Here is a 19,674-nt window from a genome sequence, read left to right as displayed (position 1 = left end):
ATTTATTATCTCCAGTATGAGTGTTTGGGTATGGGTATGTCTTTGTACACGTACATGTGTGCGTGTACGTGGTGTATATGCATCCCTCTATGTATCTGCATGTGTCTGCTGTAGGTACAGGGTATGTACACATGTGGCTGTCATGTGGTGTGTGAGTGTACTTGTGTGATATGTGTGTGCATGTCTGTGTATATGGGTGTGATGGGTGTGTCTGTGTGCATACGTGATTGTGTATGTGGTGTGTTGTGAGCCTGTGTGCATGTGGTGTGTGAGTGTGTGTATGTGTGATATGTACATGCATATCTGTGTATGTGTGTTTATGTGATGTGTGTGTCTGTGTGCATGTGTGATTGTTTATATGGTGTGTGCGAGCCTGTGTGTATGTGGTGTGTGTGTATATATGTGTGATAAGTACATGCATGTGTGTGTGGGAGCCTGTGTGTATATGTGTGTGTGATCATGCATACACATGCATGTGGGCCTGGGGCACACTTGCTGCATGCTGAGATCACAGGGGAGGCAAGAACTTCAAGGCTGTGTGCTTGCTGCATGGACTGGAAGGTAAGGTGTCATTTCTCTGCTGGAGAATGATTTTGCCTGGGGGAGAACGCTCTAATTGCTGTGACTCACTCGGTTAGATGAGTTCCAAGCAGCCAGGTGGCAGGAGGGTATCTGGGATTTCAGGTTTCAGGGTGATTTGCTCAGCCTGCTCTGATTGGTGATTTGTGTGCAAGCAGGTCCTTAAACTCAGGGGTTCTTAACCTTTTCTGTGCCATGACCCCATGGGCAGCCTAGGGAAGCCTGTGGACCCTTCCTCAGAATAATGCTATAAATGCATAGAATAAAATACACAGGAATATGAAAGAAACCAATTATATCAAATGCAACGACCAAAATGTTCAAAGCAGGGCTCTGTGACATAGTAAGGCCCACATTAACTTACTAGGACATCAAACAGCCAGGCCTGGCAGTGGGCTTTAGGGACTGTGCTCGTTTGGAGCTGTGGTAAGCATAGATAATATCCTGCCATATCTGCGGCAGCCCCGCTGTGCTCCAGCACATCTGGGACTTGCCCTGGGGCCGACTCACAGGTCCTGCCAAAGCAGCTGTGGTTTGTTGTCCACGTTCATGCCTGGGGGGTGGGAGGGGGAGACACCACGTTTCAGTTCGAAGTTTGTGAAAATAAAAATGTATTTTTTTCCGTTCAGGTTATGCATTCTTGCTTGAACTGGAATTTATAAAATTATTCCGAGGCTGGAAGGGACCTGAGGACCCAATGTAGTTTTCCTAAAACCTGCCTGAATATCAGAAACACCTGTGGATCTTTAAAAAAAAGATGCAGATATTTTAGTTCCCCTCAGCCAAGACCTACTGAATCAGAGTGTCAAGGGGCAGACCCAGGAGCTGGTCATTTTAAGATGCTCCCTGAGGTTCTTTGTGCCATCAAGGCCCCTGGGAGGGTGCTGAGGTCATGAGGGCAGGTGTGCCACTTCTCAGGGCTCATAGGAAGGGGACGTCCCCTGGTTCCCTTGGAAGAATCCCAGAGAATTGGCCTGCATTTGCCATTCTTGGGTTGTTTAGGCCGTGTCGGGGCAGTGTGAGTTTCGGAGGCAAAGTGAGAAGGTGTTGGCTCTTTTCTCACCCTTGTAACTTCTGTGGCTCCGCAGTGCTCTTGGTCGGAGCCTTTCTGTGGAGCCCGGGGGAGATATCCCAGGGCAGATCATTGGCTGATGTCTGAGGGGCCCTGAGGTATGGGAACCCAGAGTTCGCCTCGTCCCCGCCCTCCCCAGGTGGCCACAGAGAGCTCAGATGAATGAGGCTGCCGGGCTGAGGTGGGGCTGAGGAGCCTGCGTCAGAGGAGCTTCAGGGAGTGAAAGTGGCTGCTGGGCTCCTGGTGTTTACCCAGAAATTGTGCTAATCCCATTAATTCCGGAGATTTACATAGCCTCTCTGCTCTGCCTACTCCCTTCTTCTGGAAGGGGTGGTGGGGCGGAGGTGGGGAGAGGACGGCAGCTGATCTGCAGAAGGCGAGACCTGGGACAGGATGGGACTGCTGGGGTGCCCTCAGGCTGGTCCACTCCCACAGGTGCTCCTGGAATCCCAGATGCCGGCTCACTGTGTGCAGGTTCCCGAGCCACCTGCCACAGTCTGGGGAATAGGAAGCTGCATGAATACCTTCCCTTTCCCCACTCTGCTCTCTGGTACCTGCAGCAGTCAAGCCCTGAGCTTTGAGCTGGCATCGCAGCCAGCAGGCCTGCACTCTAGACCTGGGCCTTCTCCCTCCACGCAGAGTGGCCTTGCGCGGCAGGCTTCCCCACTGGAGGCCCAGCTTCCTCCACTGTAAGAACTGGGGTGATGATACCTGCTTTGCCCATGTAACGGGGTTGGGGTGTTGGCATGAGGTCAAAGCTGCTGGTACCAAAAAATTCCATGGCCTTTTCCTCCCCTCCTTTCCAGTCTCACTGTGTCCCTTACAGGGTGGGTCACAATCCCTTCTGGAGACTCTGCCATCCCTGACACTACAGTCTTTAAGTGGTAGGGCCTCAGTTTCCCCATCCGCATTTTGAAGAGGCTGGATCTGAGCCTCCCAGAAGCCTGCCCACCCTGTGCCCTAGTGCTGGGGCTGGTCACATTCTCTGCTCCTGAAGAAGGGGCACCTTAAGTCCCCTCCTGGCGCCTAGTCCAGGGAGTCCCAAGCCCTCCAGACCTGGCCTGGTTCCCTGCACCCATCCCATCCCCTGGGCAGGGCAACTGACCACCTATTTGGCTAGGCCTGGGGACCCTGGGATGGAAGGCCCACCCCTACCCTGGAGGAGGTGACAGGCAGGCAGGAAGCCAGGTGAGTGCACAGCAGGCCATGACGAGGCTGGGTGGGCGATGCCATGATGGGGGTGTCTAAACCCAGAGGAAGAACACACATGTCCATGTGTGGGATGGGCAGGAGGAATCCCTGCTAGCCTAGCTGGACTCCCAGCCTAGGTCAGTGGAGGCAGGAAGCCGCTGTCAATGGAGACTTGCAGAATAAAGGGTCAGGGGCGAACGTACAGCTACAGGCTCCTACGCCTCCCACCCAGTTCTGCCTGGGCAGAGACACCTCCAGTGTGATCATGGGTGTTTGAGGGGCAGCCCCAGACAGCCTCAGCCTTTGCTCCGGCCCCCTTGCCACCAGTGGTTCCTGTCCACCAGTCTGGCCCCCTAGGATCTGGCATTAGGGTGGGGACCACATCCCTAATCCTGCCCTGGGCCCTGGGCTCCTGCATAGTGCTCCCCACTCCTGAAGGGCTGGATGGTTGGTGATCTAAGTGCCCGTCAGGGAATGCTGGGGCCAGTCCCTTCTCACTGAGAGTCCTTCCTGAAGGACAGCACTCTGAGGTGTACCAGACTCATTTCTAAGTGTGCGCCAACCTCCTGGAGCCCTGGTTTCCTCCTTTGTCAAATGCTTCGAGGACTAAATGAGATCATCTGTGTAAAGCGCTTAAACCCAAACCTACTGCAGTTGAGTTGATTCCGACTCATAGCGACCCTATAGGACAGAGTAGAACTGCCCCGTAGAGTTTCCAAGGCTGTAAATCTTTGCAGAAGCAGACCGCCACATCTTTCTCCCATGGAGCTTGGAAGTGCTTAAAACCAAAACCAAACCAAACCAAATCCAGTGCTACCGAGTCCATTCCGACTCATAGCGACCCTAAAGGACAGAGTAGAACTGCCCCATAGAGTTTCCAAGAAGCTCCTGGTGGATTCAAACTGCCGACCCTTTGGTTAGCAGCCGTAGCACTTAACCATTACGCCACCAGAAGTGCTTGGTACCTGGTAAACGCTTGTTGGTCCAGATGTTGTTTTGATTTCTGCCTTTGTTTTCAAATTCAAGATGTGTTCCAAAGTTGGGCTTGAATTCCCTCACCTGAGCTGTTTGAAGGCAAACCCAGGCTGTCCATGTGGTGATTTGCATTTAAAAGAGCCATGACTTCGTGCCTCTGAGGTCCACTCCTGGCCTTTGCTGACTTCCTGAGCAGTACTGTGTGGAGGGGTTGATAGCAAATGGAATGTGGGGTGTTGAGGTCTCAGGTGGGCCACTTCACCTGACTGCTGCGGGGTCCCTAAGAGTGTGTGACCACGACTGCTGGAGGGGGAGGGGGCTTCCCAGGGGAAGTGACTTGAAGGAAGAGGAATTTGTCGTGCACAGAAAGGGTAAAGGCTTTGTGGGGGAGCACCGCTTGAGTAGAGACGTGGTGGTGTGAAGGGGGTTGTGTTTGGCCGCAGGATGGGTGGCCATGGAGTGAAGTTGGGTGTGAAGGGGAGGTGGGGAGGGAAGCCTGAGGAAAGAGATGGGAGACTTGACCTGCAAGCCAAGGGGCTAAGTAAGGCCGGGGTTGGGAGGGATGGGGTGAGATTAGGTGTGGGTAGGGGATTAGCTGGAGGGCACCAGCGGTGTGGAAGGTGCGCAGGGAGCCAGGTGCAGAGCAGTGGGCTGACCAAGGCACTGTGGATGATGTGCATTGCAGGTGAAGTGATCACAGCCGATTGGATGTGGACAGAGGGAGAAGGTGCCCCAAGATCCAGCTCAGTCCCCGGTGGGGTGGTGCCATGGCAAGGGTAAGGGGCAGAGGAGAAGCAGCGTGGGGCAAAGCATGTTGCTGGTGAGAACACATTTTTAAATGGATTTAAAAAAAAAATCAGACAATGATTTTGGTCTCTTCAGGAAACCCATAACACACCAAAGAGATTTCTTTATACCACTTGCCTGATTTTCTTGGGTTTTAAAGGATTGTGGAAATCATACAGGCTGGTGTGTACAGATGAAACCAGAAGCTTGGACTTGGGCTGTTAGCTAGTGAAGCCACAGGGACTATTGACCGTCTTTCTTGCCCACACCCTTGTTGTTCTTGTATCCTCTTATTTTAGACTTAGACTTGGGAGTAGGCTGGAATTTAAAGAGTATACAGTTCTGGGCCCACTGATAGAGTTTTAGCTTTGACACCCACGGAGTGGACCTGACTGTTGCCCTTGGTGTCTGCCACACTGGGACCCCTGAGCTTCCTCCTGGACCCTACCACCAGCAGGCACACCTGTGTGCCCCCTCTCTTGCTCAGGCAGCAGCAAAAAACGTCCTTTGGCTCCACACCCTGCTCCAGCTGCCACCCAATTTCTCTGCTTTTAAAGTGAAACTTCTTGAACAGAATTGTCGGTGCCTCTGTTTCTATTCTCTTTCTTCCTGTTCCTGGCATCCCCCCACTGCCAGGCCCTCTTGACTGAGACAGCTCTCTTGTCAAGGTGACCAGTGACCGGCATGCCTGCCAAGCCCAGTGCTTAGCCCCCGGCCTCACCTTCTCTGTCAGCAGCTTGTGACAGTGTGGTCGCTCCTTCTCCTCAAAGCACTGCCTTCCTTCTGTTGGTTTCCAGAGCCCCACCCTCTCAGTATTCAGCCCCCCCATCCCCAGCCACCACTGGCCGTTCCTGCTCACTCTGCTAGGCTGCCTCTCCCCTTTTTTCCTGACCTTGTAACGCTTTTTTTTGTAATGCTGGGTCGCCCTGTGTCTCAGTTCTGGAAGTTTTTCTTCTCCACCTGCACCCTTTCCCTGGCTGTCTTGTCCAGCGGCTGCCATGTTCATGTCTCTAGCCTCCACCTCTCCCCTGAGCTCCAACAGCCTCTGCTTCACTTCTTCCTGGATGTCTTAATAGGCATCTCAACTGAACAGGGCCCAAACCGAACTCTTGATTTCTGCCCCGACCTTGCTCCTTGCCATCTCTTCTCCATCACGGTCAATGGCCCCACCAATCATTTATCCAGGTGCTCAGCCAAAGATATGAGCCATCTTTGACTTTCCCTTCTTTTGAAAAATCTGGCTTTAAAATCTCAATTCTGAAATATTCGATGCGAGCCCTGGTGGCGCAGTGGTTAAGCACTTGGCTGCTAACCAAAAGGCTGGTGGTTGGAACCTACCAGCTGCTCTGTGGGAGAAAGATGTGGCAGTCTCCTTCTGTAAAGATTATAGCCTTGGGAACCCAATGGGGCAGTTCTATAGGGTCTCCATGAGTTGGAATCGACTCGACAGCAATGGGTTTTTGGTTAATGTTTGATACAAGGTTCACATTAGCAATATCTGCAAGTCATGGCACATATTAATAAAATGCTTGTTTGTCACGCAGCTGGAGACGGGTACATTACCTGGGTCTTACATCACCAGGGTGCTCCTCCCTTACCTCCCCCTCCCCCCGGCTCCTCTTTCCATTCTACCCCTATCGAGCCTGTAGCAAGGTCTGTGAGCTCTGCCTTCAGAATACACCCCCGTTTCATCCCCTCCATCACTACCGCTGTAACCCAAACCACCATCCTATCTCCTGGGCCATTTCCGTAGCTGCCCCTGCACCGGACTCTGCTCCCTACACAGCAGCAGATCTGCTCCTTCACAGTGTGAGGCAGAACCCTCCAAGGCCTTCCCTGACCCCCTGCTACACCCTAGGCAGACCAGGCCCCTCCCACCCTGCCCGTGGCTCCTCCCACCCTGCCCTTGGCTCCTCCTCTTCCTTCATGCCTTCCCGTGGCTCCTCCCCTCATGTTGTCCCTCCTGCTTGCATGCACCTTCCTGTCTCCGGCCTCTCCTGGGACAGCAGCCCCTCTTTGCCCCTCTCACCGGCCTCTCCTCTGTTACTCTGCTTTATTTTCCCATGCTACTTCTCACTCACTGAAATTAAAAAATTAAAACATACGTTTATTCCCCCTTCTCCCTTATTTATTATCAGTCTTCCAAGTAGAATGTAAGCTCTATGTATTGTAACCTCAGGCAAGTGGCATGATGCCTGGTGCATAATAAAATGCCCAAACCAAACCTGCTGCAATAGAGTTGATTCTAACTCATGATGACCAACATGTTACAGAGTAGAGCTGCCCCATAGAATGCCCCACAGAGTTTTCTGGGCTGTAATCTTTATGGAAGCAGATCACCAGGGGTTTCTTCCGTGGCACTGCTGTACGCGTTTCAACTACCTACCTTTAGGTTAAGTAGTTGCATCACCTGAGGACCTTATAAATGTGTTTAAAAATATGTTGACTGAATGTATGTGAGTGAATAAGTGATGGAATGGTGATGAATGAATGAATAAATGATGGATGAATTCTGGTAAGCAGAGAAGGAACACGAAAACTAGGATTTTTCTGTTAAGGAACCCCTGGGTAGTCAAACAGTTAATGTGCTTGGCTGCTAACCAAAAGGTTGGAGGTTTGAGTCCACCCATAGGTGCCTTGGAAGAAAGGCCTGGTGATGTATTTCAAAAAATCAGGCATTGAAAGCCCTGTGGAGCATGGTTCTGTTCTGATACCCATGGGGTTACCATGAGGTGGAAGTGATTCAACGGCACCTGGTAAACTGGTGAAAGATTAACTGTTAACTAATTTTATTTCCCCCATGATTCTAAGTCGGAATCCTTACTTCTGACTTCATTTCTCTAGGTCGTTCTTGTTTTTGCTACTCACGTCGGTAGGAACTTGTTGCGTAGATTTTAAAAATCTGGGTGAAAGACCGTGAAAACTCTTGGCTGTTGTCCGTGAGGTCTTTCAGAAGACCAGACCCATCTCAGGACTCATAATTCTCAAAATTAATTAAAACCTCCTTCCCAATTACGAGGGAATTAAGCTGGCTGCCTTAGAAGCCTGCGACGGCCGGGGGAATCTGGGTCGGCGTTTTTGGGCTGGGTTTGGGGGCTGTGTTGGTGAGCATCTCTGTCTTCTCCCTTAGGGTTGCCACCCAGGATTATGAGCGGCTGAGATGGAGATGTCTGCCTCAGCCCCTGCCGCGGAGAAGAAAGACGGCAAAAGTGGGACCCTGGAAGGCAACGGCTTTCCCGACCTGGGCAAGAAAGCGTCTCGTGCAGCGGCTGCAGCGGTGGCAGCGGCAGCTGTCCAAGGAGGTACTTTCAGTTTTGCGTTTTGCAAATGGCAGGGGTGTTTTTCATGGGCCCGTTAGGATTTAATTGGAGTGGTGGCGTTGTCATTCAGGCATGCATGCTGATTTTATGGAGGGCAGAATCCCAGACACCTGGGTCGACGCCTGCAGGGTTTCTTGGCCGTCTGGTTCCTGCAAACCCCAGGTGCTGAGCTGTCTCAGACTGCAGCGGTTGGGACCTGAGGACGGTGAGGGGACAGGGAAGAGGGGCGAGTGCCCGCTGGGTGGCCCTGGAGTGAGTTAAGCTGACACATTCGAGAGTTGCCCAGAGATGCTGCCTCTTGCCTGTGGCTGCCAAGGACTATTTTGGAAAGTAATTGTCCCCTGATCCTTCTGGCTGTAATTAGAGGGTCAGGTACTCAATTTAGTATCCTTAGGTGAATTTCTGGCCGACCTAACCATGACAGAAGGGCTGCACGAGCCGCGGCCTCTCATTTTACCGCCCCGAGAGAAGTCCGTGGTGGTTTCCAGCAGTCCATGCCAGCACCCCGTTGGGAAGGTTTGGCTGGAAGGTGGGACCTCCCCTGTGTCTGCGTCCTCCATCTGGAGGCCACAAGACTATTTCTGTCTCAGAGGAGTGGAGAGACTCAGATTTCTTTTCATCCCTTTTTTATTCAAATGCGTTTAGTCATGCCCTGTTGCTCCCAGCACAGCTCTGAGGGAAAAGCGCCCTCAGGGTGAGGTGTGAGGCTCTGCCTGTCACACTTGCAAGTGTATGCGGGCTGCCTGGGGTCTTGTTAAAATGCAGATCCTGGTTCAGGAAGTGGGGCACGGGCAGGGTTTCTGCATTTCTAAGCAGTGCTACACGGCGCTGAGTCTGCCACCCCACAGGCTGCGCTTGGGGGAAAAAAAAAGGAGCTGGGGTAAAAAACCTGAAACGGATGCTGAGAGGGGTGTTTCTAATAGTGAGCTGAGGTGAGACTGGGACGTGGGACCATATCAGGGGAGGACAGTGTGAGACCACCTTTGTGTGCTCACCGTGCAGAGGGCCTTGACTGTTGGCCCGGCTTGGAGGAGAAGCACCTGTGCCCTGCACTCTGGGTGAAGGACCCTCCCCCTTGGTGAGGGGCTCTGAGAGGGGCCGGCGGGGGTTGGGTGGGGGGCGGGAGGCGTGGCTATAGAAGGTGTAGTAGGAGCCCCCCACCCAGGGCAGTTTCCAGGAGAGTGGGGGAGCCGTGGGAGGGGGGAGAGGAGGGGTGGTGGCAGTGAGCCCTGGCTCTCAGGGCCACCTGCCTGGGTCCCCGGCTGGCTGTGTCTGCACATTGTCCGTTCCTCACCTGGGTCAGGCCCACCCTGATCTCTGGACTCCTCAAGCTTGTGTGCCTTTGCCTGGAGCATAGACGCAGGAGCTCTGGTGTAACTTTTGGCCTGCCTCAAGGTTCTGAGGGGAACCCACCTTGGGGTCCTCAGGGGACCTGCCTCGGGCTGGGGTCTGACTCCCAGAGCTGTGAATGGATCATGGAACTGCACGTGTTGCAATTTACAGCTGTGTCACAGCAGCAGAGAACAGACTTAGGCAGTAATTAGTAATTAGGGAGTAATTGGCCCCTCTATCATCAGGCCTGGTTGTCACCCTTCGGTGAAATAACAACAGATGTTTGCAGGGTTCTGGAAGAGGGGGCAGTGGCGGGAAACAGGCCTGTAATTTGGAGTACAGAGGCTCACAGGAGGCTCCCCTGCTCTAGCCCGCTGCTTACCCCTACCCCACCACCCAGAACAGCTCCCCTGTCCTGGGCTCTCATTGCCTAACTCCCGGTGAGCTTGGCTGATGAAGCTCCAGCAGAACCTGGCTGAGGTGCTGGGGGAGAGATGCCTCCCAGGTGGTAGAGCCCAATCCTGCTGCTGGACTGCTGCAGAGGACAGGAGCTTCCCAGGGATTGCTGCTTCCTGAGCCCGTCTCTGCGGGAGAAAGATGTGGCAGTCTGCTTCCTTAAAGATTTACAGCCTTGGACACCGTAATGGGGCAGTTCTGCTCCCTGGGAAGGACCCCCTGGGAGTACTGTTGGAGTATTTTTAGCTCTGACATGAGGGGAGCCCCAGGGTATGCTGGCTGGGGTCCTAGTTCCAGTATTGCCCCCTGGCCCCTATAGGGTAAGCAGTTCTCATCTCTTGGCCTCATTTTTCTAGTCTTTATCATGAGGGGATTTGACACATGTTATCCAAAGTCTAGGAGTCCCTGGGTGGTGTGAAAGGTTAACTCATTCAGCTTCTAACCCAAAGGTTGGTGATTCAAGCCCCCCCCAGAGACCCTTGGAAGAAAGTCCTGGCAATCTACTTCTGAAACATCAACCACTGAATACTCTGTGGAGCACAGTTCTACTGTGACCCACAGTTGGAATCGCCTTGACTGCAACTGGTTTTATCCAAAAGTAGGTGATCTTGAGATGTCACATTTTCCTTAAATCTTATTGGGTGGTACAGAAGGGCTGTGAGCAAGAATCTTCATTCACTCAGCAAACCCGAGTCCCACAAGCTCCTGATGGGGCCTCCCTGCCTGCAGGATTAGACCTGACATGCTGGTGAGGTACACCAGCGAAGGGGTGCTAGGTGGCAGAAGTGGTAGTGTGTCCCTGAGATGGAAACACCTAAGGGTAGGGCCCTGAAGGGTAGGGCCCTCTTGTGCTCAGCTCTGGGATTCAGTTCTTGGTGCTGGGGGGCATGAGGTAGCGCCTGAGGGTATCCTTGTGGAACTGAGTGGCCTAATGACAATGCTGGGTGGGGTCAGCTTTGCAGAGTTGGACCTGCAGCATAGCACTGGGTGTGCACAGTGGGTGAGGTGGGGGAAGGGGGATTGCACAAGGCCCCATAAGGCGGCAGCCCCGTAAGGGGACAGCCCATAAGGCAGCAGCCCCGTAAGGGGACAGCCCGTAAGGGGGCAGCCCCGTAAGGGGACAGTGCGTAGTGTACGCTGGGAGGGAGCTGAGAGCTGCTTGCTGAGGGCTCCTTTCTGAAAAAGATTGAGCAATCATCCTGGTGTGAAAGGGCTTGTCTGCGGCCTGTTTCGAGGCTGGTGGTAGAGGGTGCCTGATTGATTCCCCTGCTCAGGTGACCTCTCTGGTCCCTATCAGACCCCTGACCCTGGCTCCTCTGCAGCCTAGTTCATTCTTTCAAAAGCCCATGAGATTGGCCCTACGATGGGGCTCCTGACTCTTGCTCTGCTGATAATCTCTTTAGCTTTTCATATATTAAGTTTTTGATTTTAGACTGTGTTGGAGGGTGTCTTAGTCTGGGTTTTCTAGAGAAGCAAGCCCAGCAAAAACATGTTTAGAGAGAGAGAAATTTATATCAAGGAACTGGCTCACATGGTTGTAGAGGCTGGCAAGTCCCAAGTCTGTGGGTCAGGCATCAGGCTGGAGGCTTCTCCTGACTCATGTAGCTGCAGAGGCTGACGAACCCAAGATTGGCAGGTCAGATAGCAGGCTGCTGGCTCACGGGCTCTGGAAGCTAAAGAATCCAAGATCGGCAGATAAGATGCAGGCTGCTAGCTCAAGCCCCAAGAACTGGAGGTCAAAGGACGATGAGCTGAATGCAGGATCCAGAGCAGAGCAAAAGCCCATGAGGTTTGTCAGAAAGTCTGTATATATTGGATGCAGGGCACACCCCCAAGGAAACTCCTTTTCAACTGATTGGCTGCATATAGCAGATCTCATCACTGAGGTGATCACATATCAGATCTCGTTATGGAAGTGATTACATCATTAAACGACTGCCGAACTATATCGTAACTGCCAAACCACTGAGAATCATGGCCCAGCCAAGTCGAGATATAACCTTAACCATCACAGAGGGTGATTTGGGTCTGAAAGGCCCAGTCCCATGATATTGTATGGGAAGTGTCCAATCTCTGCACCAGCCTTGGAAGGATCTCCATGCCTCAGTTCCCTCATTTGTCCAGTAGGCTAACAGCACTGGCCCTCTTCCAGACAGCCAGTTCTGTGAGGCCATGACTTATTTGCTGATGGACCTTGCAAGTCACCTCGCCTGACTGGCCTCAGTTGCTTGGCTTCCCCTGGGAGTCCACCTGGTCAGACCACTAGGAGCTGGGTGTTTCCACTCCACACCACTATGCTAAAGCGCGCATCAGCAACACCTCTGCGTAGCAGAGCAGGGCTGCACCAAAGGAAAAAGCAGCTCTGTGGTCAGACTGGGGAAAATGTTAGTCTAATCGTCTGCGAGAGCCGCTCTTGAGAGCAGATGGTGGAAACTATGGAGGGTGGGTTCCTTCCCAGCCCCTTTAGCTGTTGTGCTGGCACTTTGGAGGCTGTAAATCTTTAAAAACACATTTGGGCCCAGGAATTTTTTTCCTTTAATTTCTAAAATGGTGTAATTTTAAAAGCAATTTGATTCTGATGTTTCTCCATGCTTTACACTGAAATTGTCCAACTGCTGTCATATTTTCCCCTCCTGCAGTGGGTACTTTTTTCCCAAAGTATTTCTGAACCTCTGTGTGCCTGAGCTGAACTTCAGACACCAGCCCATGTAGACCTCTGGGCTGGGAGGATCTGAGAGGCTGGAGTGTAAAGCTGGGAGCTGGGTCTTGATCTGATGGGTTTTGCTAGTCCCTGAAACCAAGCAGCTGAGACCAGCATTAGGAATCTTGTGAAGTACCTGTGATGGTCAACACATACTTTCCTGAACACCTACTGTGTGCTGGGCCAGTGGCTCTCCCAGTGTGGTTCCACACCAGCAGCATCAGCATCTCCTGGAAACATTAGAAATGGAGATTCTCAGGTCCTACCCCAGACCTGCTGAGTCAGAGACTGGCGGTGAGCCCAGCCTCTGTGTTTCAACAAGCCCCGTAGGTTTGAGAACCACAGTGCTAGGTCCACTGTACTCTAACTGCAGTAGGGCGGGTCCTTGTTGAGCCTCAGTGTTGCCATCCATAAATGGGAATCGTATCAGGACCCATGTCATAGAGCTGCTATGTAAACGTTACAGGAAGTATAATGCAGGGTGCTTATTCATGCCCGGCCTCGGACACTCAGTGAACAGTAGCTTCTCTCCTTACTTCTGTTATTACAGACAGTGAGAGGTAGTAAGCAGCAAACACGGACTGCCTAGTCACATTCCAACTCAGCTGACCTTGGGCAAGTCACTTAGTTTGTCTGTGCCTCAGTTTTCTCATCTGTGAAATGGCACCTTGTGAGATTTACTTGTGTTAATCCATGCATAGAAAAGTGCCTGGGACCTACTTAGCTCTGTGTGAGGCCCAAGTTAAGTATTTGCTTTATTAACTATTGGAACCTTGGGTGGTTAAGAGCTCAGCTGCTAACCAAAAGTTCGGCAGTTTGAATCCACCAGATGCTCCTTGGAAACCCTATGGGGCAGTTCTACTCCGTCCTATAGGGTCGCTATGAGTTGGAATCGACTCGACAAGCAGTGGGTTTGGGTTTTTTTGGTTATTATCTTCTTACTGTTTTTCCTTTTCTGGGCCTCCCGGCTCTGCCTGATTTAGAAAGATTCCTATTCACTGGAAACCCTTGCAGGCTGACCTGTTGAGGCTGCAAGCTGATGGGCAGCCCAGATTTCTGGTGTCTTTGTACTTGGCCATTGTGGAGGGAGTCGGGGTTCCTGTCCTGCAGGGGTGACCTTAGTGTGTGGCCTGACCTCTTTGTACACTAGCGGTTTGGACCCGACCAGAGGTTGTCAAAGCTGGCCGAGGGGACAAGGATGAAGACTGCTCCCAGGCCTGTGTATTTTTAACAGTCTTCCCAGGTCACTGGATACAGCTGGTCTGAGGCACAGACTAGACCTGTTTGAGTTCTAAAGACTCTCAGGTTGGTGGACAAACCAGTTGCTAGTGGTTGGTAAGGGGAGGGTTGTGACTAGCACAGCTGAGGGGTGGGCTGTTCCTGGAAGCCTCTAGGACTGCCCACATCACAATGGCAGTCAATTTATTGCTGTCACTTCTTCTAATGTTTCTGTGCGCCACATTTTCACCTTCAAGGTGGGGGGTATCCCCATGTGCACTGGGGAACGGTGTGCACATTCCAGCAAATTTAAGTGACTCAGACCCCCAGCGTTGTCACGGAGATGCCCAGGGCTAGAGCACCCCCAACTCACATTTACGTCATTGTACCTAGGAGTCTGTCTGACCCCTGAACACCTCCCAGACCCCAGTGTCTGTTTGTGCTCCCCTCCCACAGGGGCTCACGTGGGCAGGGCATCGTTTGCCCTCCACCACCCCCCATGCCCCTCAGCTCAGCAGATACCTCAGCAGTGATTATGGAGTGGACGCACCGAGGCTGACGCCTTTGTGCCAGTCGTGTGGGGGTGGGATGACAACTCAGACCTTTGCCCACCCGGGGGTTGGTCCCCTGCTCTTTGGCTCTGGCCCTCTGCCCACCTTGGCCCTGTGGACCACAGGGAACTTGCAGAGAGGACCAGCCTCCCCGGCTTACCCGAGCTGTTCTGCAGGCCCCTTGTGCCTTGGGCCTGGATTGCACTCAGGGGTGACTAAATGGGCAATTATTCTCGTTTAAGTGATTTTTCGGATTGCTGTGATGCTGCTTCTAGGCTTGTTTGACAGCCCTGCTTCACCAAGCAGCCAGTTCCCATCAGACTTTTTCTGGAGATCTGGGCTTGGTGCTCCCTGATGGCCTGACTCACCCAGGAGTTTGGCGCAGCTCCACTGGGGGCCTGGATGCCAGGGTGGACTGGGGAGCTGGAGGTCCACTCCTTGCACAGAGGGTATGGTAGGGAGGATGTGGGCCTGCGGGGATGTGGGCCTGGGGTGGGGGGACGTGGGCCTGCAGGGATGTGGGCCTGGGGGTACGTGGGCCTGGGGGGTGGGGGAGGGACGTGGGCCTGCGGGGATGTGGGCCTGGGGTTGGGGGATGTGGGCCTGGGGGTACGTGGGCCTGGGGGGGAGGGATGTGGGCCTGGGGGTACGTGGGCCTTGTGGGGATGTGGGCATGGGGGTACGTGGGCCTTGTGGGGATGTGGGCATGGGGGTACGTGGACCTGTGGGGATGTGAGCCCAGGGAGATGTGGGCCCAGGAGGACGTGGGCCTGGGGGACGTGGTCCTGGGGTCAGTGAGACTTAGCTTGCCCAGCCCACCACTTGCTAGTTTTGTGTTCAGGGGAGTCAGTTAACTCTGAAGCTGTGGTGTCACTAGGGGGTTGTGAACCACACTGGGTGACACTGTCAGAAGGGGCAACACCAAAATGACTGTCTGTAAAATTTCTGTGAAGGGTTTCAGCAGAAATTTATTATTTTTTATAAAATATTCCTGTAGTTAGTTATAAGCACAATTTCTTTCTCGTAAGCTCAGCTTACATGTATCGTCAGTATACCTACAAGGCTAAAACTCGTTGCTAATTTACTTTTTCAACCTTCTCATGAGCTCTGGTCAGAGCCGTCATTATTACCCAACAACGATGACACTTCAGAATCCCGTGGTTTCGTCTGCACTCGCTGCGCGCGCGCACTGTTGTTTTCAGTGCGCCAGTGGCTTTCTAGCCGCTGATTTCGTCCTATTTTCTGATGTTTTAGCTACAAGATTGTGGTAATTGGGGATGGGGGGGTGGCACCATGAATTGCTGCACTGGGTGGCCCAACCCTAGTGATGCCACTGTTCTGCTCCGTGAAATGGGGCTAATAATGTCAGAGGTATCTACTTCTGGGCTAAACTAACCAAAAAAGTCAAACCCACTGCATCGGGTCTGTTCTGGCTCGTGGTGACCTCACGCGTTACAGAGTAGGACGGCTCCCTAGGGGCGTCTTGGCCGTAATCTTTACGGAAACAGATCACCAAGCCTCTCTTCCGTGGTACCACTGGGTGGGTTTGAACCACCAACCTTTAGGTTTGTAGTCGAGCACAAACTGTTGCACCTCCCAGGGGCCTGCCTCTGGACTACTGTGAGATTAAGTGGGAAATTGTCTCTAGAGGGGCTCACAGAGTAACCGGGTAGAGAGGAAGTAACTGTTAGTAGCAGGAATCTGAGGATCCCTCACACTGACGCCAGACTCCAGACACTCCCCACAGGGGCCCAGTGTCCACACTCAGCCTCTCTTGCCTGTAACACAGCAGCCCTGCCCCTGTCCCTGCCCCTGCACCTACCGTCAGTGTGCTGCTTGGGGTGGTGCCCCCACCCTGCCTGGCTGCCCCCTCTGTGCTGTGAAGGTCTCACATGTCTCCACTAAGACCCGCATCACGGTTTTCTGGCTGGTGCCCACGAGCTGGCGAGCTCCGCCCTCTTGGAACGAGGGCACCCAGGGCAGTGCTGCTGGGTCCCCAGCGTCCCGCACCCACCCCGGCACTTCCTTGTTTCTCGTTTCATTCATTCTGGATGCCTGACAGATGCAGAATTGGGGAATTGAAGTCATTTCCAGTTATAAAACAGAAGAAGCTTTAGAGAGCATCTCATTCATATCAGTTCATTTTACAGATGGAGAAACTGAGGTCCGGGGGCATGAAATGCAAACGGTTGCCAAGCGATGCCATTGGGACTGGAACTCGATTCCCCCAGAAATTGCCCATGGGGTAGAACACAGCCTGCCCCGTGGTCCGGCCCCCTCCTGGTCAAGACCCCAACTTCTCAAATTGATGGTGTTTATGTAGGAAACATTTTTCTGACATTTGTTTCTGTCAAAACTAATTTCAGCATTTCTAAAGCTTGGTAAAAATACAGCCTCATTACTTTGATGTCAGCGCATAGTTTACTATTAGTATATTCTGGAGTTTATCATTTTAGTCATGTTTAACACGGCTGCACCAGGCATGCTCTATTAAATCTGGCTGATTTTACATTCCTGTCCGGAATTATTTATTTGTAACAATTTCCTCTCTATCAAAAGACACAGCTAATGCTGTGTTTTAATGTGTTATTTACACACAAAATAACCTATTTACAACTCAGTATGGGCTGGAGGGAGAATGGATGGGCCCCAGTTCCCTGCGTTCTGTTATATCAGAGTTTAACAATCTGGATTGCTAATCGAACCATTTATCATTGGTGGGGGTGGTGGCCAGGTCTCACCGCCTCTGATCTCGGAAACACTTTGAGGATAATGAAGTCAATCTGGGCGTTCGGGGTGGATGTGGGATGCCTGGAGGAGGACCCGGACCCCTGGCCTTTCCCCGTGGATTCCCTGAGTTCATGTGTGCATCCCACAGAAGGTTCTGGAACATGGATCAGTGATGTGGAGAAAGCAGAGACCTAGAGGAGCTAGGAGGTGTCGGGGACTAGGTGCTGTGCAGACACTGTGGTTGGGGCCGCTAGGCGATGGCTAGCAGTCCTGCCCAGGGAGCTTCACCTGAGGGCAGCGTCTGAGCGGGGCCTCTAGGGTGTGTGGTTTCCACCAGGCAAAAAGAGGAAAGAGGGTAGACGTGGTGGGAGAAGGAGCAGCAGAATAGCACCTTGGGGTGCAGGGGTCCTGGGATTAGGGAGTTGGCCCATTGACTGCAGTGTGGGATGTGTAAGCAGTACACAAGTGGGGCCTGAGAAGTGGGGCTTGTGCCTTGGAGCAGGTGAAGGCGGCTGGACTTCCCTCCAGAGGCAGCAGGGAACCAGCCCCAGAAACCCCTGTGAGTCCCAGTTTGCCCATGATATACAAGGAGGAGCAGCCTTCTAGCCTGAGGAACACCCTGGGCAAAGGCCCTGGGGTGAGTGGATGGCTCGGCATGGCAGGGGCAGTATGTTAGAGTGGGGGGTGCAGGCAAATGCAGCTGGTTTTGTCAGCCCCTTGATGGAGGGTTCCCTCCCCCGCTCCCAGTCCCAGCACAAGTCACCATCTCGTGGCTGGGAAGCCCTGTGCGTCTGTCCGGTGGTCCTTCCTTGGGCCTGTGTCCCCTGGCTGCTGCACAGCCACACATGAATGCTGGAGGCTCAGCCTAGCCTGGCTGTGCGTGTGTGTGACTTGTTTGGAATCTTCTCCAGGACGTGGCTGGTGCTAGCCCTCTCCTTCCTCTCCTGCTGTGGGGGAGGGAAGGGAAAAGAGTGGAGGGGCCACCATCTGGGAACCACCCTTAGATTTTCCCCTGTGAATCGAGGTGGGGTGTGCATACTGGGGCTGCAAGTCCCATGGGCATGGACCTGCCTGCTCTGTGTTGGCGGCGGGGAATCCGGGAGTCTGAAACCCTTATCCCAGGTAGGCCGCGAGCTGTGTGGTCAGAGGAGGGCCCATCTCTGCCATCTGGCCTTCCTGTCCTGCTCTGAGCAGCGGTATTTGAGAGGAGGGTTTGGGTTTGGTGTGATGCTGGGCAGTTGGCACTGGGTCCTGTGTTTTCTCCTTCCCTAATCCCTGAGATTCTGGAAATGAAGGAATGACACCCCCATCCTGGTGCCCGACTCCACCATTGGGCAGTTACCCTTTAGCTGCCCACTGTGTCTGTGCAAGGCACACAGTGTCATCCCTCCCTCTTCTTGAGCAAGGTTACTACACTAGGTGCCAGGCCTTTTCCCAGAGACATCTAGGTCTCAGCAGCCTGCAGGCACTGGAGTACCTGGGGCCGGGGGCAGCTAACCCGTGGGAGAAAGAGGCTCAGAGAGGGAAGTAAAGATTGCTGACTGCAGGTTGCTGAGGCCTCGATGCAAGTGGGACCATTGTCCTGTTCCTGGTCCCCGGGCTGTGAGGTGTCCACACTGGTGCACCTCCAGGTCTATGAGCGTGGGCCTTGGCATCAGGGGCCAGAGCAGTGTGGAGTTCCCTGCCTGAGCACAGCCCACAGCAGGGGTTCATGCCAGGTCCAGCTTCCCCAGCTCTGAGCTGACTGTGGGAGGGAGAGAAAGGAAGGGCCTGGCAATTCCACTCCTAGGTATATACTGGAGAGAACTGAAAACATATCTTTACATAAAAACTTGTACATAAATGTTTATAGCAGCATTATCCCTAATAGCCAAAAAGTATAAACAGCTCAAATGTCTATCAATGGAAGAATAGATAGACAAAATATGGTATATCCCTGTGTCATGGATTAAATTCTGTCTTCCAAAAAATCTGTGTATCAACTTGGTGAGGCCATGTGTGGTTGTCCTCTATTTTGTGACTGTAATTTTATGTTGAGAGGATTAGGGTGGGATTGTAACACCACCCTTACTCAGGTCACCTCCCTGATCCAAGGTGAAGGGAGTTTCCCTGGAGTGTGTGGCCTGCACCACCTTTTATCTCTCAAGAGAAAGGGAAAGGGAAGCTAGCAGAGAGTTGGGGACCTCACACCACCAAGAAGGCAGCACCAGGAGCAGAGTGCGTCCTTTGGACACAGGGTCCCCACGCCTGAGAAGCTCCTTGACCATGGGAAGATTGAGGACAAGGACCTTCCTCCGGGCTGACAGAGAGAGAAATACCTTCCCCTGGAGCCGATGGCCTGAATTTGGACTTGTAACCTACTAGACTGTGAGAAAATAAATTTCTCTTTGTTAAAGCCATCCACTTGTGGTATTTCTGTTATGGAAGCATAGATGACTAAGCCACCAGGAGAAATGAAGTCCTGATACCTGCAACAGCGTGGATGAACCTTGAAAACATTGTGCTAAGTCAGAGAAGCCAGACACAAAGGCTGTGTAATATATGATGCCATCTGTATGAAATGTCCAGAATAGGAAAATCTAAAGAGACAAAAAGCAGACTGGTGGTTGCCAGGGGTGGGGGGGAGGGGGTAATGGGGTGTGACTGCTCATGGACCTTGGGTTTCTTTTTTGGGGTGATCAAAGTGTTCTGGAATTAGCTAGAGGTGATGACAGCACAACCTCCTGAACCTACTAAAAACCACTCAATTGTGCACTTTAGAAT

The 19,674-nt window shown here is 52.8% G+C and overlaps 1 protein-coding gene across 5 annotated transcripts in view; it reads left to right on the top strand.

The window, feature by feature from the left end:
* GLI2 (GLI family zinc finger 2) overlaps positions 1-19,674 on the top strand; it is a 352,993-nt gene that overhangs the window by 85,294 nt on the left and 248,025 nt on the right. For 3 of the 5 annotated variants that reach the window (XM_049889132.1, XM_049889129.1, XM_049889133.1), the window contains exon 2: positions 7,734-7,905. In XM_049889132.1, the coding sequence (XP_049745089.1) occupies positions 7,764-7,905 (142 nt within the window). In that variant the 5' untranslated portion in view covers positions 7,734-7,763. Of the gene's footprint in view, positions 1-4,506; positions 4,638-7,733; positions 7,906-19,674 lie in introns of those variants that run through there. The other 2 variants (XM_049889135.1, XM_049889134.1) reach the window with 2 other exon arrangements.

This window comes from Elephas maximus, chromosome 6 (genome assembly GCF_024166365.1).
Source record: "Elephas maximus indicus isolate mEleMax1 chromosome 6, mEleMax1 primary haplotype, whole genome shotgun sequence".
Classification (NCBI taxonomy): domain Eukaryota; kingdom Metazoa; phylum Chordata; class Mammalia; order Proboscidea; family Elephantidae; genus Elephas; species Elephas maximus.
The sequence above is the reverse complement of the archived record's forward strand: the minus strand, read 5'-3'. Positions and strand labels throughout refer to the sequence as shown.